This window comes from Haliotis asinina, chromosome 12, assembly GCF_037392515.1.
Source record: "Haliotis asinina isolate JCU_RB_2024 chromosome 12, JCU_Hal_asi_v2, whole genome shotgun sequence".
Lineage (NCBI taxonomy): Eukaryota > Metazoa > Mollusca > Gastropoda > Lepetellida > Haliotidae > Haliotis > Haliotis asinina.
In genome coordinates, this window is record NC_090291.1 from 2,518,368 (window position 1) to 2,543,009 (window position 24,642).

Consider the following 24,642-nt stretch of genomic DNA (forward strand, 5'->3'; position numbering starts at 1 on the left):
GATGGCACTTTCGTAGTTAGTTTTCACGATTCACAGTGTGCACTGACCCTACCGAGGTTATATTTATAAGATCTATTTTAATATCTTTCAGGATACCTGGTGAGGCACTATATTGGGCATGTTGATTAGGAATCTTGATGCAGTTTCTTTCCAAGTGCAAGACTATATACCTACACTACAGTCTGTGTAACGGTATCCGTGCGAAAGAAAGATCTAAAACAAGCGAGACTGTAATAGATAATCGGTCTGTCTGACTGTCTGCGACCGAGCGATCATCCGACCGACAGTAAATTGACCTCCCACTCTATAATATGAAAAAAAAATATCAAATTCCCCGGAATCAACCTCAGGCCGTATCAGCGAAGTCAATTGCTTCCTTCCTGTGTCAGTGGGATGAAGGTGTTACGAGATTTGAGTTGTTATTATTATTGTGGTAGTTGTAATTGGGTCACAATATTTAAGGTTTTAGTGTTAGTTATTATGAGTCACATTTCCTACAGAGAAATATTTAAGCGGCACGCCTCTAAGGCAGTACTTCAGAGTTACCTCCCATTCAAAATGTAAACACGAGTCCTCTACTGTCTAGAGCCAGTCTAAGTAAACTTATCGTCAGTACTTTTCGTTACACTCCACTACTGAGTCTAACAAAACCATATGGGAGGTCGTGTCAGGTAACCTTTGAGATTGGCCAATCAGAGCACAGCTTACCAAATCGCGAAAGTGCACATTCGCACATACCTTTAGAACTTTTTATCTCGAAAAGGTTCGTACCCGAACGCTTCCGAATGCTATTTAGCCTTCCGGGTGATGGACACGGCGTACGTACAACTATGACAACGGTGATCGAACAGTCGCTGAAAATGGTGTTTTTGGTAACATTCAAGGATGTTATCTTGCGGAAATATTAGCTAATGGTAACCATGTCAACAGAAACCCCAAAGCGTATATACTACAGGTCAAATAACTGTGTTATATGCGGATTTTTGTTTGTGGAGAGATCTATGTCAGGGAGCTCAATATTTTGGAAAAACCTCCGATCTTTTTAACTGTCTCGCGTTTGATTCGACGGTCTTTGGTCGCTCAAAGGTTACCTGACGCGACCTTCTACTAGGTTTTGTTAGACTTAGTGGTGGAGTGTAACGAAATACACGAGACTAAGTTTACTTAGACTGGTCTAGAGCATTCCACGTTAGTGGCGATGGTTGTATGTGCTCGAACTTTCAGGAAATGACTGAATGTATATACAAATGCTAGATGCCGTGTTGTCGACGGACACGGACACGGACACGGACACTGACTCTGGGGTATATAGTCCTAGGCCAAATATTAGAAAAGTCCCTATCTTTTAGGATCTCTCAGCAGCAGTAAACGTGTTATTCAGTAATTAGTATGACACCTCCCACCCTCCAAAAATTCTTGTTGATGTGGAACTAGCAACAGGAGATATCAGGTTACTAAAAACTAACTGGGTTCAGTCCACTGTTGAAACAGTGTCCACATGTTCATAAACAAACTGCTTGAGAATTGATCACATTGTCTAATGTGTGGTGACAAGCACTGGTGTTCAACATGGTCAAGATATGCAGTATGGGTGATAAGGCTAGGTGTATCATATTACCTGATTTTCATGATATTTCTACATTTGGCCTAGGAGTATATAGGCCTACATCTTCAATATCCGTCAACGTAGTCGCTGCCAGACCGCTCGTTCTCAGTAACTGTCTCTCTCTCACACTAAGACTTTGGTGAGTTTGCTATATATTTTGTGACCCATTGCGTTAGATTTTGTCTCATTTGTATTGTATTTGAAATCGGTATTATGAAATTGACTTGTGACTTTGTATAACTTGCTCTGTTTACTTATTAATACAATATTTGAATATTTTAGACTTGTCTTTGTTCTGTTTTGCTGGTTCGCAGGGGATTTCTTACACCTTTTGTCACGGCAAATTGGGGGGGTCGCGGTGGGCGAGTTGTCTAAGGCGCCAGGCTACTAATCCAGCGAGCTTGGAGGTGCTAGGATCGAGCCCACCTGTGACCGGGTGTAAAAAACCTTGGGGTCAACTTTGTGTGCAGACTCACACAAAGCAGTGTTGTCACAACCCCTAGTGTGCACTTAAAAGAACCCACGAATCCGTTGGTAGATGACCAGATGGTGGCCACATGAATACGTACAAACACCTAGTTGCGGGTACAGCAACGTGCAGTAGACATGGACAAAGTATCGTGACTATGTGTCCCAGTCCACCCAGCTGTGAATGGGTACCTCGTAATGATGGGAAAGCCACATTTACTCGGTGCGCCTGGTAACTCTGCAAGAGTTGTATGATCCTCAGGGAGTTGAAATTGGAAATACGATGTCCGTTGTTATGGACATCCAATAATCGAGGGAAAAAAGCGCCCTTGAGCAGTTGAACTAACTGGATATCGGCGCTATACAAATATCTAGTTGTATAGTTGTATTGTAACAAAGGCTTCAGGTAGCGGACAAGCGAAAAATAACAAGCAACCTAAGCACTTGGTATCAACATTCCCCTTTCTAACGTACCATTTGTTCATACACTATTACACTTTAAAGAAAAAAGTGTTTAATGACCGATGTGTCTAACTTTGTGACAACAACACTAGATTCAGTCTATTTTTATGTTCTGCTGATTTTGCTTGCAGTGCAATCTGTGTAAGAGGTTCTAAATCTCAAATTTGACAACTAATGATTTTTGCTCCATGTATTTCACAATTCCTGAATACCCAAACAGAATAAATAATTAAGCAGAATCCGATTTACAGATGTGTGTTGTTTGTTTTTTTTGGTATTCTGTTCTGATGCAGTTATAATTACTTTATTTATTGTAAACCGACCGACTTAAATTTAGATTAGGATTGCCTTGTGAAACGCATAAAATGCTGCCCTAATATATGTCATATGTTAGAACTTTCTCCACGTGCACCATTACTGGCGGATACGACCGCACTCAGGCCGGAACAACGATGACTTGACATTATTACAAAAATAATTTACATATCACGTGACCTTTTAACGTACATCGCCAAGGCTTGGATGTCTCTGTGGAGCTGAACAGTCACCGTCCAAAATGAATAAATACGTAAACAAAATATGTTCTGTTTTGTTTTAATATATTTTTTCAAAGAATATTAAACGTTTCGTGAATATGGTTTCCCAAATGTTCAGAAAGGTAAAACTCATTGTAATCTGTTTAACTGACTTTATGAGCTACAGTGGTATGAGCCGCGACAAACGGAATCTGTGATAGATGAGGTATCAGATGGTCTGTAAACGTGGGGAAGACACGCACCCGGACGGGTATTAGAGCGGGAACACACACAGTCTGGTGGGCGAATGGCGACACACACAATCGGATGGGAGAATTGCGACCCCCACAATCGAATAGGAGAATGGCGACCCACACTGAGTGGCCAATGATTCCGATGTGGAGACCAGCTCTGTCACTTACACACATTCAGAAGTTCGACGGCGATTCTTCATCGTCGACGTAGTCGTAGGTGGAGCGACGGCCTTGGCCGAAACCCCGACTAGTCGCACAATCCGTCCACTTCTCGTTTCTCTGACAGGTCTCCTTGGTTGGCCTCCCTGGTTGGTCTCGTCGGTTGGTCTCGCTGGTTGGTCTCGCTAGTTGGTCTCGCTAGTTGGTCTCGCTGGTTGGTCTCGCTGGTTGGTCTCACTAGTTGGTCTCGCTAGTTGGTCTCGCTAGTTGGTCTCGCTGGTTGGTCTCACTAGTTGTTCTCGCTGGTTGGTCTCACTAGTTGGTCTCGCTAGTTGGTCTCGCTAGTTGGTCTCACTAGTTGGTCTCTCTAGTTGTTCTCGTTAGTTGGTCTCACTAGTTGGTCTCACTAGTTGGTCTCGCTAGTTGGTCTCACTAGTTGGTCTCACTAATTGGTCTCGCTGGTTGTTCTCGTTAGTTGGTCTCACTAGTTGGTCTCGTTAGTTGGTCTCACTAGTTGGTATCACTAGTTGGTCTCACTAGTTGGTCTCGTTAGTTGGTCTCGCTGGTTGGTCTCGCTGGTTGGTCTCACTAGTTGGTCTCACTAGTTGTTCTTCCCCACTGACTATATCAGTCAGGGTTTTATACACAGGGCCATTACGCCACATTGTGCAAGGTCTCTGACCCATGCACATGTACATACGTAAGATTTGGCAACTTAAGGGGTGTTAATTGACATGTATTGATAGCGTTTGAGAATTAAGGGTCCTGCCCGGAGGGTTTTATGATAAGAGGGGATACACCGTCTGTTTGGTGAATACATTACATAGACGAAGGAGATAGAATTTCGGTGCATTTTGGACATAAATGGAAACAAATAGATCATTTGAATAAATGAACTTTCAGGAAACTGAAATGGCATAGTCTATGATACAATCGAATAGGAGAATGGCGAGACACAAATAGACGTGGCAACAAATACACTCGGATATTCAGTTCAGTTTATATGTTATTAACCTTAAGTTGTTCAAAGTATCCATGGTATTCGAAGGGCGACAAACACAATCGGGGGAAAGTGAGCCAGCAAGCAATTATCAAAAGTATTTGTACTTGATCTGACAATAATCTCTTGCCAGAGATAATGTATTTTCCTGTTTCGAAAAAAGTTGAAAGGTCACTGAACTGAAATGGATGCTGTCATGCTGATTACTGCCGGCCCCGTCACCCCGCACTGAATGCATGTATCCGCAGGAAGCTGCAGCAGCCACGAGATCACCCCTGCTTTGTGTGTATGCTGTACTGTTGCCCGGCAGCCACGAGAGATCACCCCTGCTTTGTGTGTATGCTGTACTGTTGCCCGGCAGCCACGAGAGATCACCCCTGCTTTGTGTGTATGCTGTACTGCTGCCCGGCAGCCACGAGAGATCACCCCTGCTTTGTGTGTATGCTGTACTGTTGCCCAGCAGCCACGAGAGATCATCCCTGCTTTGTGTGTATGCTGTACTGTTGCCCGGCAGCCACGAGAGATCACCCCTGCTTTGTGTGTATGCTGTACTGTTGCCCAGCAGCCATGAGAGATCATCCCTGCTTTGTGTGTATGCTGTACCGTTCCCATCGTCGTATAAAACTCACATACACACAATCAGGTATGAGAGCGGCAAAACACACAATCAGGTGTGAGAGAGGCAACACACACAATCAGGTGTGAAAGCGGCAACACACACAATCAGGTGTGAAAGCGGCAACACACACAATCAGGTATGAAAGCGGCAACACACGCAATCGGGTGTGAGAGAGGCAACACACACAATCAGGTGTGAAAGCGGCAACACACACAATCAGGTGTGAGAGAGGCAACACACACAATCGGGTGTGAAAGCGGCAACACACACAATCGGGTGTGAGAGAGGCAACACACACAATCAGGTATGAAAGCGGCAACACACGCAATCGGGTGTGAGAGAGGCAACACACACAATCAGGTGTGAAAGCGGCAACACACACAATCAGGTATGAAAGCGGCAACACACACAATCAGGTATGAAAGCGGCAACACACACAATCGGGTGTGAAAGCGGCAACACACACAATCAGGTGTGAAAGCGGCAACACACGCAATCGGGTGTGAAAGCGGCAACACACGCAATCGGGTGTGAGAGAGGCAACACACACAATCAGGTGTGAAAGTGGCAACACACACAATCGGGTGTGAAAGCGGCAACACACGCAATCGGGTGTGAGAGAGGCAACACACACAATCAGGTATGAAAGCGGCAACACACGCAATCGGGTGTGAAAGCGGCAACACACGCAATCGGGTGTGAGAGAGGCAACACACACAATCAGGTATGAAAGCGGCAACACACGCAATCGGGTGTGAAAGCGGCAACACACGCAATCGGGTGTGAGAGAGGCAACCCACACAATCAGGTGTGAAAGCGGCAACACACGCAATCGGGTGTGAGAGAGGCAACACACACAATCAGGTGTGAGAGAGGCAACACACACAATCAGGTGTGAGAGAGGCAACACACACAATCAGGTATGAAAGCGGCAACACACGCAATCGGGTGTGAGAGAGGCAACACACACAATCGGGTGTGAGAGAGGCAACACACACAATCAGGTGTGAAAGCGGCAACACACACAATCAGGTATGAAAGCGGCATCAGACACAATCAGGTGTGAAAGCGGCAACACACACAATCGGGTGTGAGAGAGGCAACACACACAATCAGGTATGAAAGCGGCAACACACGCAATCGGGTGTGAGAGAGGCAACACACACAATCAGGTGTGAGAGAGGCAACACACACAATCAGGTGTGAGAGAGGCAACACACACAATCAGGTATGAAAGCGGCAACACACGCAATCGGGTGTGAGAGAGGCAACACACACAATCGTTGTGTGAGAGCTGCGACACACACAATCAGGTATGAAAGCGGCAACACACACAATCGGGTATGAAAGCGGCAACACACACAATCGGGTATGAAAGCGGCAACACACACAATCGGGTGTGAAAGCGGCAACACACACAATCAGGTATGAGAGCGTCAACACACACACGATAAGTCTGAGTCATATTAGTTGTAATAAACATATGTTTTTACAGTTGTTACTCCCTGGGTGTTCATCTGTTTATATGGGTTCACTGGAGTGTGGCGAGGTTTCGGTTGATATCAAATCATATTCAGATTTGAGGTCGTGGTCATTGTCAGTGAATATAGCTTTACGCCGCATCAGCTGTATTACACAAATATGACTGGGAGACACACTACAAATATGCTTCACTCACGCACCGATGTAGGCAGTCATATCCGGGTCGTTGACGTTACTAATGAATGCTTCAAGGTCACATGCAACGTAAAACACAACTTTGCAGATTCTTATACCTCCCGGTATGCACTTACAGAAAGAAATCATCACGCATGCGCAGTGTATAGGTTCGCGGACCTTGAAATAGTATGTCTGCCCGGAGTATGAGGTCGTCAACAGTCGTCTAATCTTGGTTGTGTACGAAAGCAAGTAAATAATCTTCTCGTTGCATAAAAAACACGAAAAGAACAAACAATGCAAACAAACATGTTGATTGTGATAAGCTGACTATGTCAGAGGGAAAACACAATCTCTGGTTTATTGACACCTATATGTCTGCCTGTCTTCTGCTACTGACAATATGCAAAATACACATCTTCAGTCATTGATTGCGATTTGGAATTAACGCCCATCGGGCTTGTAAGCCGTAAACAAATAGCCGGCTCAGCCTATTGGAAAATGAGCGCACACCCACCCATTCTGCCCGGATTCTGTCTCTCGGGAGCTTCGTTTTGACGGAAGTTAACCCAAGTACAAATATTGCATTTTTGATTTGCGATTATACGCTTATATTTTTGTTTTTGTTTCTTAATCAGCAATACCTTTTTTGTCATGAATAACCGGTGAATGTGTTTAATTACGTTTGATATTTGGGTTGCATGTGACCTTTAACTCTACCGCCCCAGTACGAATAACACTGGTTTTAAAATCAATCAAATTGTTTCTTCTCCCATATGATGCAGACAGGTGGATGCGGTATCGTGTTATGATGTCTGACTTGGATGAGATTGTTTGAATACTGACGCGTGGCGACCCGGGGTAGAATACGCCTTAAGCAAACCGTGCTTGCCTCAAAAGGCGACTATGCTTGTTGTAAGAGGCGACTAACGGAATGGAACAGTCAGGCTTGCTGATTTGGTTGACATCGGTTCCCAACTGCGCAGATCGATGCTCATGCTGTTGGTTGTCTGGTCCAAAATCGATTATTTACAGACCGCCGCCATATTGCTTGAGTATTGTCGAGTGCTCACTCACTGACTCACTAAAATAATTTTATTATCATTCAGTTACTGCATAATTCATCCGTGGAGGATTCTGTGTCACCCGATCACATAAACCAGTTTTCCGTTAACGTTCAGCTCAATGTATAACAGTGGACAGTCGAGACTGGTTATTTTCGGATCTTGGCGTTTTAAAACGAGTGAATGATTTGGTTTTATGCCGCTTTTACACTGCTCCAGCAGTACCATGATGGGGAACACCATAGGGGACACCATGGGGACATGAAGGGAATCAAACCCGGATCTTCAGTGTGACGAGTGAAAGCTTCAACCTAAACCAATGCAAACTTTGGTCAAACAGGGTTAATCTAGGATAACAATACCCAAACTAACAACCATAGAATTTAACCACTATAATAATGCAAAGTGGGCGATAGGAGGAGTAACAATCCCATTTACAGTCAAAAGGAGCCCCAGTCAGTTGGGAGATTCAGGAGAAATCTAGACTTGCTTCATTTAAGACTCTAGCATTTTATTGCAGAGAGGGCTAAACAGGGACAAAAGTATGGTTTAGGGATTGTGAGACAGACTAAGCAGTCACGTGCATGACTAGGCAGTCACGTGTATGATCGCTTTACGGTATAGCGATCGTATTTTACTGCTTGACAAAGCTCCGATTATATATTCAATGCATGTTTATAGGGCAGATCGAGCTTCAATAACGCACAGAGTGTGAACGAAGCTATCCGAAAGGGATATTTATTAAAATACGTATTCGCTATCGATAGCTAAATAATAACACTGATCGGTATTCATAACTGAATGAAAACTGTAACGCCCTTTAACGATGACGTCACATATATAAGGTCACGTGTACTGAGGGTTCAGAAACTGTGGACAACTGAGGTCAACTGAGCTATAACATATTACAGTACCATGTGCATACACTGGTCAGCTTGAGTTATACCAGGGTCAACACGAGGTCAACTCGGTATTTAAAAGAGAACACAGTGACTGTACTCATTGCGCAATATAAAGCAGGGACGTAGGCTGGGCACGTCACAGCACTACCCCAGCTAGAAGCCTTGACCTAGCTATGAGTACACAGTGACTAGGCTGTTTGGCGTACACATACCTACTCTGTAAACACCCTGCTATAGTAACTGCACTGGGATTTGTTGACGCTACACTCCTTACGCTCGTATCTTAAAGAGGTTAATGTACGGACATCCTCTATATCACTAAGGATAACATGTCGGCAAACATACAATAACGTACGAACGAAGGTGGACTGATCAGGTGTGCTGTATATAACTCAATTCTCGATGTTAACTTCGAGTCGCTGTCTACCCTATGTATGTATGTATGTATGTATGTATGTATGTATGTATGTATGTATGTATGTATGTATGTATGTATGTGTGTATGTATGTATGTATGTATGCATGCATGCATGCATGGATGGAGGATGGATGGAGGATGGATGGATGAATGGATGGATGGATGGATGGACGGATGATGGATGGAGGATGGATGTGTACCGCACGTAGTTTCACACAAGATGGCATTTTAAACAGAGAGGTCGATTAATCTCTACGAAGCATTATTTCTGTTGACCTTACTGATTCTGTTTATCGTGTAGTTGTTACTTATTGGATGATGTGCGTCTACGGGTTACACTATCAAAAGTCAAGGTTACACAATCTGAATATAGCAACCAGGTGTATACAGACCAAACGTGTTAAAAATCGACCCAGTTAATGACGTCACACGAGTACAGCGTCGACTGACATAAACAGAGGCTGTATGATATCCAGCTAAAAGGGCGGATCAAATTGCTGAATAAAGTTTCACCAGTCGCCTTGAGTAAGTGTGACGGGTGGATCGTCCACTTGTAATGCATGGCCATGGTCATGCAGGTGTTGTATTACAACCTGACATACTGGCATAGTGGCATACTGGCACTAGGCGTAGAGGATGTGCGGCCAAACTTAGTCATTACATACGCCATGTTTTCAGACGAGTCCAGATTTCGCTTGCGCTTCATTCGTGGCGACGTCGGAATGATCTTCTAGCCAACGTCAGCCCCTGGACTGAGACCTCATTGCAAAGGTGTTTGTAGAACGAATATGCTGTGGTATAGATACCTTTCGTGCAAGATTTGTGTGTTTGTTGGTTGGTTGGTTTAACACCATACTCAGCAGCCTTATAGTTGTATGATAGATGTTTGTAAATAATACAGTCTTGACCAGACAATCCAATGATTGCCATTATGCGCCTCGAAATGAGTAATTAAGATGCGATTACATGCACCAGCAGAGTGAGAAGGGGATCCATATCTCGTAAGTCGTATGGGTTTGGGAATCTCAAACCTGATGATGATCGTCAAGAGTATTATTATTGGAAGTCAGCCGTAGAGTCACACGCACAGGCAGTAATCGGCGTAGGCATTGGTGAGCCGATGGCTTTGACCAACACCCCGACGAAGCTCAAAGTCCGTTCGCTTCTGTCTATGATCTAGGTCCGTCTTGTCTCCCGACTGGTCTCCGTGATCGATCTCCCTGACTGAAAATACCAATCAGGTTTTGTACACAAGGCCATTACGCCACGTTGTGTAAGGTCACTGACCCAGGCACTGACATGAACATACGTAAGATCCACCGACGTAGGGAGGAGTTAACTGACATCTTTTGATAGCGTTGGGAATTAAGAGTCCTGTCCGGAGGGGGCGTTTTGATAAGAGGGGATACACGGAATGTTTGCTGAATACATTAAACGGACAAGGGGCTACGTTATAGACAGCTAGATGGGCGGGCTACTATGTGAATACATGGGAAGGGTCACAGCAGAGTTCTATCGACAATACATACTGTTGTCCCGTTTCCAAAGCATGAGGATCGTCTTTAATCGACAGATCAGTTCCAGGGTTGTGGTTGAGCCGTGCATTGAATCTACGACCAGTGGATCCTGATATGAATATACACATGCACAGCAGTTAAGCGCCACTATTTTCGTAGTGTCTTGATTTCACCACTGGACATCAGAAATACAAACTATAATTGTTTATGACTGAATTAGCCTTCCATGGATTCTTGAACCCAAGATTGTCAAGACATGACACGGAAAACATACTGCAAGTGCAACTCCATTTCCCTACCATCTGAATCTTGAAAATCAAGTTTCACACACTTGGTTTCACGGGTCTGTTGTGAGATTCTCCTTTGACTTTAGAGTTAGAAAATCAGTCATGATGAGAAGAAAGTTAACTACCGCTGAGAGATGGCATGTGATAGGCATGAAAACTCTGGCATGTCATGCAGGGCCATTGCAACGGAAATGGGTCGTCATCACAGCGTCATCACCCGTTTAGTTGCCAAACATCATCAAACCAGTGACGTCAATGACAGTCACAGATCTCGTCATGATAGTTACCAGTGAGTGTCCAAAGCAGCAGAACACAAAAATAGTGGGTGGCGCTTAACGTTTGTGCAGGTGTATATAAGGGACGCAACTCTAGCATAGGGTTGCGACGTTTCTATGGATGTCTAATTCTACGGTTCCTTGGGTTGAAAAAAACGTGTTTTTCGTAGTTTCAAAATGTGTTTAAAATAACGCTGCAAACAACATCCCTCCACGTTCACTTACTTACTCACACACTCACGCACTCTGAAGTGATACAACCACTACGTACAGTTTGGTATAAATTTTCTTCTTTGTTGTGTTCATTACCACCCTAAATAATATTGTGGGTATATGGCGGTGATCTGTACATACACGAATCTGGGTCAGATAATCCAGAGAAGGACATCGATCAACACATCGGTGGTACGTTGACATGCAATCGCTGATTACTTAACTGTATCTTCACATATGGGTGATAGTTTTGTTAGCCTTTTCATTATCAGGAACACAACGTTTGGCAGTATATTCTTGCTTCTTCGCCATGCAGGTGTTCACGTACTTTGTGGAATCAGGCGTCCAGGTCATACAAGTCACAGCGCCTGGTTTACCAATTCAGTGTGTGGTCTCACACGGAAACCATCTTTATCCCCTAAGCCCACTTAATATGTTGTAAGCAGACAAATGCATTTGGTATCAGCAATAATAGCTCACTCTTGGTTTGCGGTCAGTCCTATATTTTACACGGCTAAAACAATCGCTAGACAGCACGCTGACAGGTTGATGCAGGTCAAGGCCAGGTGCCCAAAGCGCCAGCGCCACAGCACGTGCCTGGGACATTTTACAAAGGGTATTGTATTTATACATTCTGCATGTGAATAATTAGACTTACAGGAAGAGCCAACGGATTGTCGTAAGTTCTTCTTTAAAGAAGGAATATTTCGCCGACAACGTAACTTCAGTGTGACCTTCAATTTCACAGAGGCACGCCACAGAGGCTGCGTAGATTGGAGTTCATGCTGTTAATCCCTGGATTGTCTGGTCCAGATCGATTATTTACAGGCCGCCGCCATATAGCTGGACTATTGCTGAGTGCGGTGTAAAACTAAATTCACCCACTCACTATCCATTACATTACCTCTACTTCTTTCATGTATTTTACGTTGTTTCTCATTACAAACAGTTAGCTCAACATACTTTTGGATATTATGTACGTGCCGCCAAGTTGCTGTGGGATTCAAGGCGTGACATGATCAGGAAAAAAGGTACATAATACCTACTTATTGTTATTGAAAACCATATGAGTAATAGCCAACTCGATGTTGCGAACAGTTGAATTCCAGTGTTTGCACATGCATGTATAGAAACACATGCCATTTACCAGTGTACTGCAGTACCTGTGTAACAGCTGGCATGTAGACACATATGTATCATCATCCAAAGGTGTGTTGGTATTTTCATAATTTTTCGCAGCACTTCGTTCGGTCATCATCAACTGTAACTTAGGCTAATAAGGCTATTTGTTCATCGATTATTCACTTTATCGATTATTCAGTTTATCGTTTAATCATAATGTCTCATGATGTGAAAGTCGGTTTAATTGACTGGATCGGGTAAACATGAGTCTTGTCTCTGAAAAAATAACAGTTGTTAAATTAGCTAAATGTAATAAAAAAACAACCGACAGCGAGGCTAGCTGAGTGTTTTGGTAGTTAACTAGTAATTGTAGGTTACTGTCACAAGCCCTTGAACCTGCCGTTTATTTACGACAATGATATTTGTTACCTGCATTTATTTATGCACTGGTGATTATTTACCTTGAGTGACATGCCTTGGCTGTTGTCTTTGTCGGTAAGAATATTTCTAGGAATACGTGTTCTAACGTCAGTTGAAACGTCTGTTGGAACGTGTGTTGTTGGAACGTCAGTTGAAACGTCTGTTGGAACGTGTGTTGTTGGAACGTCAGTTGAAACGTCTGTTGGAACGTGTGTTGTTGGAACGTCAGTTGAAACGTCTGTTGGAACGTGTGTTGTTGGAACGTCAGTTGAAACGTCTGTTGGAACGTGTGTTGTTGGAACGTCAGTTGAAACGTCTGTTGGAACATGTGTTGTTGGAACGTCAGTTGAAACGTCTGTTGGAATATGTGTTGTTGGAACGTCAGTTGAAACGCCTGTTGGAACGTCAGTTGGCTCATGTGTCGAAACGTCTGTTGGAACGTCTGATGAAAAGTCAGTTGGAATGTCTGTTAAAACGTCTCTTGGAACGTCTGATGAAAAGTCAGTTGGAATGTCTGTTAAAGAGTCTGTTGGAACGTCTGATAAAAACTCAGTTGGAATGTCTGTTAAAACGTCTGTTGCAACGTCTGATGAAAAGTCAGTTGGAATGTCTGTTAAAGAGTCTGTTGGAACGTCTGATAAAAACTCAGTTGGAATGTCTGTTAAAACGTCTGTTGCAACGTCTGATGAAAATTCAGTTGGAATGTCTGTTAAAGAGTCTGTTGGAACGTCTGGGGTGTTGGGTGGGGTGGGGGTGGGGGGTGGGGTGTCGTTAATGGCACCGACCTCACACACACGAATCAACATTACATTAAGATGGTGGTCAATAGCAAATTGAATGCATCTCACTGGTTTGTCCAAGACGTATAGTTACATGCATCAGTAGTTTATGTGTAGATCTGGTATACCACTGCGAGAGAACTCCCTCCCACCGCAACCTGAACATCGGATAATCATCCCTCCCTCCCACCGCAACCTGAACATTGGATAATCAACCCTCCCTCCCACCGCAACCTGAACATCGGATAATCATATTTAATCTAATTGTTGTCAAAATCCTTGCTAAAAAGACAAGAATCAAATCTGGGACAAAGGTTGATATGATGAGCATCGCCAACGGGATACGATGTCACCCTAAGCTCCAAGTCGGACTTCCCGAGCTTGCGGTGATCATACTGAGTGTGAGAAAATTATAGTTTTACGCCGCACTCAGTAATATTCCAGCTATATGGGTGCGCGCGGTCTGTGAATAATCGAGTCTGCATTGAACCTAACGTATCCTTGTATTTAATAACTGATCAGTCCTATTGTACTGAACGTATTCTGACGTACAATGTTGTCCCGGCCTTATCAGCAATCCCAAAGGAACAGGTACCGCATCTAATTAAGTGTGATGCATAATCAATTGCCATCTCTATCCAATGACCCAAGGTCTCGTGGCTGTGTTCTTGCCGATATGGCGAGGCCTTATGTAATTTTGTAAAGCTGATTGAGAACAATATAGCGAGGTTGGGAGAGAGGGTAGGTGAAACGGGATTTAGTGTGAGTGTATGTGCACGTGTGTATGTTTTTCTGTGTCTTCGTGTGTGCGCACATGCGTCTGCCCGCACTGGGCCCGACAATTACCGGTTTTATTGCTATATTGTTTGTTCAAGAGCCATGACACCCGCTCTTATTTTATCCGTTTTCATGGTATAACGTTACGCGATACCCCTTTTCGTCTTCCGGTATGACGCGACTGTGAATCGAACACCGACCTTCTCCACTCCAGACAGGCACTCTATCCACTACACACAGATGTGTCCCCGGACACTGACCCAACAGACCACGTGGGTCAGCCGGAACCAGTGGATAGCCAGATGGTGGAGCAGTTCATACAACATGAAAACGAAATATTCTTCCCAGCCTGGTTCCCCGACACTGTCGGAACGTAGCGCAGACGCAATAGACCCAGGGAACCAGACAGTATTCTACCATGACATCAGTAAACACTGACTTGTGATTGGTTGATAAATGTCATTGGTTTTCATGTTTTAAATCGTAATAACGTGGTTATGGCAGAATAGAGATAAACATACAGTGTTTGAAAATCAGTGGTATATAACGAAATTATAATAGCTCTATTTAAAACCTGATTTTCAAACATAGTGTGTTATTCTCCTAAATTATGTTGTCTCATAGTCAATATCACAGGAGGAGACGAATATGTTTTAGAAAATGATTGGTTTGGTAGCCGGGTCAAGGTTACACTCCTATTTCGGTTGGGCACGATGAAAAGGAATATTAAAAAAATTGACAACATATTCTTATCATGTTAACTACACAAGACTTTTTTTCAAAAAGTATAAATGTCTGTGTTGGTATTTGCACATATCAAGTCAGCAACAGCAATGTCTGTCTGCGGTAATATCCACTTGAGTTTTTCAACTGTCTTTTTCCAGCTTTGTAAACGTCCAACTTCCCGGCATAGTAACTTTTTAAGGCTTCGCAAATATTGGCCCCCAGTTTAGTTTGTTGAATCAAGGAGTTATTAATACATTTGTGTATATACACACGCATGTATAGTGTGATTCAGTTGTCATTGCTGAACCTCAATACTCTCAGTTCAAGGGCGGAACTGAAAATAGAACTTCGATAGGTACGCAAACACTGGATATATTATCCAGAGCTCGCATTTAGGTAAACGTTCAACCATTAAGCTGCCACAGGAACCCTCAGACTTTAGAAACACTGTGGAACCCTCAGACTTTAGAAACCCTGAGGAACCCTCAGATTTTAGAAACCCCGCGGAACCTTCACACTTTAGAAACCCCGTGGAACCCTCAGACTTTAGAAATCCTGAGGAACCCTCAGATTTTAGAAACCCTGAGGAACCCTCAGACTTTAGAAACCCCGTGGAACCCTCAGACTTTAGAAACCCCATGGAACCCTCAGATTTTAGAAACCCCGTGGAACCCTCAGACTTTAGAAACCACAGGTCCTGATCAAAACATTCAAGGTCATAACGACCCAAGCATATTTGAAACTACTGGTCCGACAAGAGATTGGCGTGCCATGGGCCCACGGGCAAGTATTTATTTCGAGCTCTGGGTAACGGTCCTCACTGACCAGAAGCTTGGTTATTTTATGCACAGAATTTGTTGCACCTCTGGTTTAGACATACACCCTATGTCAACAGATATCCTCTAGATCTCATGTGTTTAGATAAACCTGCAGCTCTATAAGCTGGAGATTTAGAAGTAGTCTGACATGGGCGGGTATATTACTGCATACAGCATCTACATCTCCAGAGCTCCCATATTGTAAACATACAATGACGGGTGTTACACATATAGGTTGTATTGTATACATAGTTTCTCAATTCTCAATGCTAACTTCGAGTCGGTGTTTACCTCAGCGAATTCATTCACTATAAAGGGTTAATTACAATTAAAAGTTATATGACAAACACCGTAATGTGTTATATGTTTTCAACAGTAGGGTGGAAGTCATGTGCAGTTGTCCCAGGCACTTCCCAGGATTACTATGCAGAGTTGCGTGCCTTGTCACAATATTCCATAATACTGCATGGTTCTGTGCCTCAGTTACGGCCCTTGATATATCAGCAGCATACTGGCACGAAGATCACAGACAGGACATGAAACAGATACGTGATGCGGGCACACCAATTAATTCTGGGGTCGATCCCCCCCCCCCCCCCACCCCCCACCACCACCTTGATGGGTTCAATTCCAAGTCGAGTCATACCAAAACATGTTTGAGTGATCGAAGTCTTTTAATATTCCACGGCGGGGAACACCAGAAACGGGTTTTACACGTTGTGCCCATGTGAGGAATCGAACCTGGATCCTTGGCGTGGACAAACGCTTTCAAATCGGGCTACCCTACCTATACTGTGTGTGAGTGAGGTAACCATGTTTAACTATGACATATGTCAATGGACATACTTTTTAGAGACAAGAACCACTATTCAGCCATGGGGTCATTCAGTACAGCATTGGAGCACGGCTAGCTGAGGGACCGATTTCACGTGACAAACTTCAGTTTTCACTCAAAGCTCAAACTGAATTTCTTAATTTCAAACAGCTAAATTTATAACTCAATTGCATTTTTCAAATAGAAAAGCCGAAACAACTTGTGTAATCTATCCACCAAGCTCAAATTGTCTACTATAGTTGAGTTTCATACCCAGTACAGTTCTTTCTGTGAAGTGCATTTTCCTGCGGTTCTCAAATTTGAGTCAAACTTCAGACTTCAGTTTGTTTCGAGAAATGGGGGCCAGGTCCTGTAAACACAATATGTTAATAATTACGTATTTGTAATGATGTAGTCAAGCTTATGTTGAAACAACAAGGCATCAACGTCACACTCGTCAGCATCGTTATCTCCCGTCGTGCAAATGAATGGCTGTTTGCTGATTCACCATAAAATCCCAACATTATCGATCATTATCCATAGTTTTAATTTTCACATCACGCATTACATCTAAGTGACAAACGCGATATTCACCCACACCCTGCTTTAAGTTTGGACGACAGGTCGTGAATGTTGACGCTGTCTGCGCGTGGTATTGACTGCTGGAATGTGTGTGATCTGAGGTAAGCACATCTCTGCCAACCATGCCTGTTAACAATCTTCAACCCTAGTTACCCTTTTGTTTTATCAATAAGACCTGTGAACAGTATTCTACATAATACATATAAGAGCAACTTCGCATATATCGAACATTTAAAAGTTTGGAATCTGACCGTTGAATTGAGTAGGTCGATGCTGATGCTGATAATCACTGGATTGTCTGGTACAGTTATTTACAGTCCACCATCATCAATCAGTAATATTCCGACTGCGGTGTTCAGCAACAAACAAACATGTTCCACAATCTTTTATATTATTACCACCATTAAGCTAACCAACCATTAACCCACATGCAGCTGAAAGTGAATGATCATTGTTTCATGTCACTTATGCCAACCTCCACCAACAACGGTCTGTCTGGCAGCTCAGTCTTTAAACACAGCCCCGATCTACAATACGGCCAGAGAATCGCGTGGACCGTAAACCTATGTTTATCACTGTAGCTTCGATCGCTTTCTGAAACCGTGCCCAACCTATTATATTTTAACTATCACATAAATCAAATGCGACGGAACGTATACCTGTAAGGAAGCCGTTTAGGGCCACGTTGCGCTATTATTCGAATTTTTATATCTTGAAAATTCGACATTCTTTCTTGAAAATTCAACTTAGTATCTTCAAAATTCCTTCACCATTCTAGCGTGGCTCCAACAGGCTTCTGTATATCTGAGATAAAATTGATGTTATGTACATTTCGCTGCTTAATTTTCTGTATGTGACCGTACGTCACGGTCAGAGAAACACGACAACCATATGTGTATTCAGGGAACAGTACAATCCGTTCAAGTGTCCGTGGGTATAGATCGTCCAGAACCCAGTATTGTATAACACACAACTATGAAAGCTAGCAAGTGTTTAGTGACTGACAAACCTGCAATGACACTATTTCCATTTACTGAATATTAACCGAATTGCTTCATATCTCTTATGTCGCCCATGCCAACTAAACCCTCGAGACTGGTAACCATGGCTAGCAGACTCTAGTTGACGTCTTCGCTATTAGTTGTATTTATTCATTGAATCATGAGTAAACGCATGGTAATAGCTTTTTTCGTCTCTGCAGCCCACCAGCAACCTTCCGGGAGTGCAAAGGATGACTTTCATGGAACTGCGTTTTGATGCTCTACCACTCCGTCAGGAACCTTCCTCTATCATTTGAGCCGGTCATAAAACCTTTGGCTTCGTTTCCCCTTTTCGCGTCTTTGCACCCCCTGATGTACCCGCCAGCACCCTTCCGGGGGTGAAAAAAAAATGACTTTCACGGAACTGCACTTTGACGACCTAGCACGTCCTCTATCATTTGAACCGGTCATAAAACCTCCAGCTCCGTTTCACCTTAATTGAATAGAAGGCATCGAGAAAGCCGTGATCTCAGAACACAATATAAGTTAGTAGGGGGATGTATATTTTTGAGGCGCTTCTATCGTTCAACTCATGTTCCCCATGTCCTTTCACGATGGTTTCCTGAATTGTGTCTAAATTCCTAATTCTGACATACACAGATGAGAAAATTCCTCCTCTCATTTACGGCGGGGAAGTGAGGTAGCCTAATGGTAAAGCGTCACGTTGAAGACCCAGGTTCGATTCCCCACATGGGTACAAAGTGGGAAGCCTACTCCTGGTATCTCCCGCCGTGATATTGCTGGAATATTGCTTAAGTGGCACAACCAATTGATGTAAAAGAGAATCACTCAGGCACGTATCCGGCCAACCGAGTTGTCAATGGTAACATCAGGTTACCTCTAGAGAGTACATCATTCTGAAACATACAGACGGAAGTGTGTGCCTTATGTACAAGCAGGGAGACTGTATGAAGATTATGTTGTAGATTATCCTCGGTACAAGAATATAAGGCTGGTGTATTTCTACTGTATTCAGGCAGTCTCGTCCTATGACGAAACTATAGTTTCACATCATTAGCGAACTGTAATATTCGGCACGCATTCATTTAGAATATTCCAGTCGAGTCTGTGCATATTCGACAGCATGACAACGTGACGAATAGACTTTGTGTCTAAATATAGATAAACGTGATAGAACAAACAATTTCTTTGAAAGTGAAAAGAAGCCCAAGTGAAAGGGAGACCGGGGAAAGTCTGAATTTGCCTCAATTTGGGCTTTAGAATTTAAACATTGCAGAAAGGGCTGGCCCGGGCCAGGCACACACCGCGACAACAGCTCCAAATAAGTACCTTGCTGATTCACTGTACTTACATTTTTCTTTGTTGATTTTTAGGTAAATGCAACAACAACCAAAACAAAAACATCACCGATTAAGTTTCGCACACAAGATGTGAAGGCTGGCATTCGCAAATTTTCTAGCGGCTGTAGTATCATAAAGCAACAGGTTGAAGAGAGTGGTCTCCCTTAGGACGATGCCCGATTGACAGTAATCATTTGGGGTATGTTTTTTGAGGCGGTTACAACGTTATCTCTTGAATGAAAGTGATAATGACGAGCGGACCCTGTTACAGTCTCAGGGGGTCCAAAAGTCAAAACGATTCACGTGGAGTCGGCAGGGCGGCTGTTGACAGCGTGATCAAGTCTTGAAGACTTGACTGTTGAACCCTCTCAGTTTGAGAGATTGATTAGCCTTATTGTTTGTGTTGAGAACACGACTTAGTTATGTAATATGACTGGTCAAATACTTTTGAACAGACAACACTGACCACATGGTAAAATATTCGTGGTGTAGTTAGGCGATCACAGAGTGCGAACGGCAGTGTTTATTCGTGTTAAAACGAGGGGTATTTCCCCAGGGAGCCTACCAGCGATGTTGTAGATAATCCCTGCTCAGACAGACATTATAAATCCTCAGTGATAGTGTGTGTACGGGACAATGTTAAATTTCATGGACTAATGGCATGTTTTATAATTTTTAACCGTGTGATTAGAAAGAGGGAAAAGACGAAACCTATCAAAAGTGTCCAAAATCTCACATTTCAAGGATTTTTGTGGGAAATGAAGACGGCCCTTTATGAGGAGAATGTGTGCGTGGTTACTGTTTACTGTGTGTTAAACAATGGTAACTATTGAAAGATGAGTTAGTTTGATTGCAAAAAAATACACAACAGAAAAAATGGACATATCCAAGCAGTTTAACAAAAGCAGAAGCTGATCTTATTTCTCTGTAAATCTGCCAATCCACATTTAAATGGACTTTATTTATTTCCCACTTTACTTACTCAGCTGATTGACAGCATATCCACTAACAAGGAGGGTTTTGGACTCACTGAAAATAGTGACTATCTGCTAAAGGATGCATATTTCTTGACAGTTGATTTGTAACCCCCCAAAATGGAAGTCTGCCAACTGGTAGTGTAGATCACTTACAGCGGTACCGCTCTGACAAGCGTGAACTGACACAGCTTCTGTGGTCAAAGCTATGGATGTATATTTGTGGGTCAGTTAAGTCACTTTGTGTGCTGGTGATTAGGTGCCTCACCCTGAGAGTCTGGGTTTGAATCCTGGATGGGACTCCTCATAAAAAGGCACTAGAACTTGTACTTAGTATGTAATGGAATTATCAGCTGAAGAATATGTTAATGCCACTGACATTATGATTGACACTTCCATTAAATTGGAAAACTTTGGGGTTATTTTAGAAACAGCTAAAAGTACAGAACTGAATATGAGGGGAAAATCTACCCAAACACATGCCTAATGATATGGTTTCATAGTTAAATAGTGGGGTAGTCGCTCATCACACTGAAAACCTTGGTCTGATTCTCCTCATGGACACAATGAAGCCCATTTCTGGGGTTCCCTACTGTGATGTTGCTGGATTATTGCTGAAACCAGTGGAAACCTCAATTCACTCACTCGTAGTTAGACATGACTATAATGAAGCTTACAGTATTTTTCTTGTCTTTCAGGATTTGGACATGGAAGTTTTGCATAGGGCTATATGTGCAGGGCAGATTGATGAAGTAAAGAAGCTGATTGAGTCAGGTGTTGATTTCAACCATGTGCACGGCATGCAAGGAACAGCACTGTGTAATGCCATCGCTTCACATCAACCACACATCGCAGAGTATTTGGTTGGAGCTGGCTGTGACGTTAATGCTGTTGATTATGATGGTGAACCACCATTGTTGCTGGCCTTAAGGAAAGAAAACTTAGCAGTTGCAAATATTTTAATTGATGACAAACTTTGTAATCTTGACAATGTTGACCCTGTGACAAAACAGACTGCTCTCTGCTTTGCTTCATCAAACGGGCTGGTTGACACTGTAGTGAAGTTGGTTGAAAGTGGTCACTGTGACGTGATGAAGTCTGATGCTGACAATAACACTGCGATGCATCTCGCAGTGCTCAAACAGCATCATGATGTTCTGAAAATTTTGTCAAGAATCCCAGCCCTGAAGAATCTGCGGAATAAGGCTGGACTCGCGCCACTCCACATTGCTGCACTGAATGGTGACCTTGAAACCTTGGAGCTACTGTATCCAAGCAACAAAGGAGCACAACATACTCTGATGGAGCCATTGTTTGGAAAGGTGGATTTTGAGACCAGTAAAAATCCAACAAAAGATCTCAGCATAAGAACTCGCTACACCAATGATACCCCATTGCACTATGCCGTGAGAGAGAGTCATCAAGAAATGGTTGAAGCTCTCATCAAAAGAGGTGTTGACATCAATGCTCAGAACAACGTGGCACAGACACCATTGCTGATTGCATGTGGGAACAATGACCTTGACATTGTCCTGCACCTGTTGGAAAACAGTGCCGAACCAAACACACCCGGCACACTCAGCAACATCACAGACTCTGTAAAAATCCTTTTAATGAGAGATCGACAGATCACCCCACTGGGTGCTGCAGCATACTGTGATAACCTGCCTCTGGCCGAAACTCTTGTTCATCATGGAGCGGACATGAACAAGAAAGATGATCGAGGGCAGACACCTCTCTTTGTTGCTTTCATACAGAATTCTCCTGACACAGCCATGTTCTTGCTGTGCACGGCACTGGAACAAGCTTTTGACATCTCAACTCACAGTTACTGTGGTGACACTCTACTCCATGCAGTCGTCCGGTGCACAGAGAAAGCTTATGAGCTGGCATGTTTCCTCATCGGATTGGGATGCCCAAAAGATGTCCGGAATCGTCTAGGTAACCTGCCAATCCATGAAGCTATTGCCCATGAGAATGAAGATGTTGTGCGGGCTATTGTCGATGAAGGTGGAGACATAACAGAACTTGACAGGAGTGGGACTTCACCCATGCACTTAGCAGCCTTAGTAGGAAATGTAGAAATTGCTAAAATTCTCTTATCTCATGGAGCAGACATCAATGAACTGTCAGACTGTGGCAAGACCCCTCTGTTCATGGCTCTTGAATCAGAAATGGTGAAATTTGCACAGTTCCTTGTCCGGAGTGGATGTAGACTGAGCATGGAGAGGTATCTGTACGAGGATTTTGATTTTGATTACAGTGATGACGAGGACATTCCAATGATTCTTCTGGAAGATGAGGGCCTCCATGAATGGCTGAAGGTACAAGCCCGAACACCACAGAGCCTACTGACTCTGAGTCTGGAGAGAATCAGGGATGTGTACAGGAAAAATCCAAACACCTTCATCAACATATTATCACTGCCACTCCCAGCAAAGCTGGTTGACAAATTATTGTACCGAGATGTTTTGGTGGAGGAGGATGTGTAGATCTGATATCATTTCTGAAGTTCAAGCTAAGCTGAGTGACAAATTGTTGTGCAGAGGATCTTGTACAGCACATGAAGATCTGATATCACTCACTTTAATGCTGGTTTACAATCTGTTATACACAAACCGTGTTGTAATGACGAAATATAATTCTGATATCAGTTCCTCCATGTTGAATTTTGCTTAAGAGTTCTATTTTCATTGGGTTTCTGACTTTGAATGATTCTTCACAATCATTTTGTTACAAGTGTGATATTGTTTGTGTTGACTGGTTTTGATGCTTTTATTACGTTTACCTTGTTGGATATTTACAATTGATGTGCTGTGATTTTAAGACCAGCATGCCTTATTTGGACTTCTCGATCTGTGATTTATTATCATGTTAACTTCAGATGCCAAGGCCCATCATTTGGTAAAGAATATCAGTCCATTGTCCTGTTTGTTACCGCAATTGTTACCAGTGGGATCTATTGGAATCATGGCAACATGGTGCTTCCATATGTTTCTGTCGCACTGAGTCTTCCTACTTCCTGACTTAGTTTTTAACATCTGCCTGTTTATAAGTGTATTATTGTAATGCACTCATTGGTCATGCTAGTCACTATGGCCTTCGCCTCCTCAGTCATGACTTTGCATTATGTGACTGCCACAGGCTAATTTGCATAATTTGTGACAAGCCCTTTCCCTTTTTGTCAAACATGAGCTTATCCTGAAATCTGATTCACAGATTGTTTTGATCAGAAAGATACATGTGAGTGCAGCAGCAAAAGTTTGAGCATGTGGAGCTGTTTATCCAGTTTGTAGAAAGGGTATTTCATGAATGGAAATACATCTTTATTTTCTAGTACATTTTGTGTGAAAAGTAACCATTTCATAACATGTTATCTATGTTATCTATAACATGTTATCTATCTTGTATGTTATCTAAATAGTTTGTCAACAAAGACTAATGGGTTACAACTTGTTGAATAGACTGTGTATTTGTCTACTTGTTGTTTGAAACCACACTCAGCAATATTCCCACTATATGATGGCAGTCTGTAAATAATCAAGTCTGGACTAGATAATCCAATGATCAACATCATGGGCGTCAGTCTACATAACTGGAACAGGATGCCATGTCCACCAAGTCAGCGAGTCTGACCACCCAATCCCGTTAGTTGCCTCTTTTGATGGCCAGTGGCAGGGATACCAGGTTCATAGCTCGACAATCTGAGTAGGAGAGTCTGTATCTTCTTCTCAAGTCATGAATGATGTTTTGTATTGTGATTGTATAGTCAGCAAATTATACAGAATACATGTACATGCATGATAAAGAGATGCCAACCATCCCGAATTTATCAGAATCATCCCGAAAATGCATGTTGACTCTGCCATCCAAA

General features: G+C 43.0%; 1 protein-coding gene across 1 annotated transcript; it reads left to right on the top strand.

The window, feature by feature from the left end:
• The first annotated feature begins 19,942 nt into the window (after positions 1-19,942).
• On the top strand, positions 19,943-24,217 carry LOC137258184 (putative ankyrin repeat protein RF_0381). The gene is made up of 2 exons (XM_067795761.1): positions 19,943-19,993; positions 21,467-24,217. The coding sequence occupies exon 2, from the start codon at positions 21,476-21,478 to the stop codon at positions 23,258-23,260; it is 1,785 nt and encodes a 594-aa protein (XP_067651862.1). The 5' UTR covers positions 19,943-19,993; positions 21,467-21,475; the 3' UTR covers positions 23,261-24,217.
• The last annotated feature ends 425 nt before the right edge of the window (positions 24,218-24,642 follow it).

Coding starts and splice junctions, on each gene's coding strand:
- LOC137258184 (XM_067795761.1), top strand. CDS start 21,476: ATGGAAGTTTTGCATAGGGCTATATGTGCAGGGCAGATTGATGAAGTA.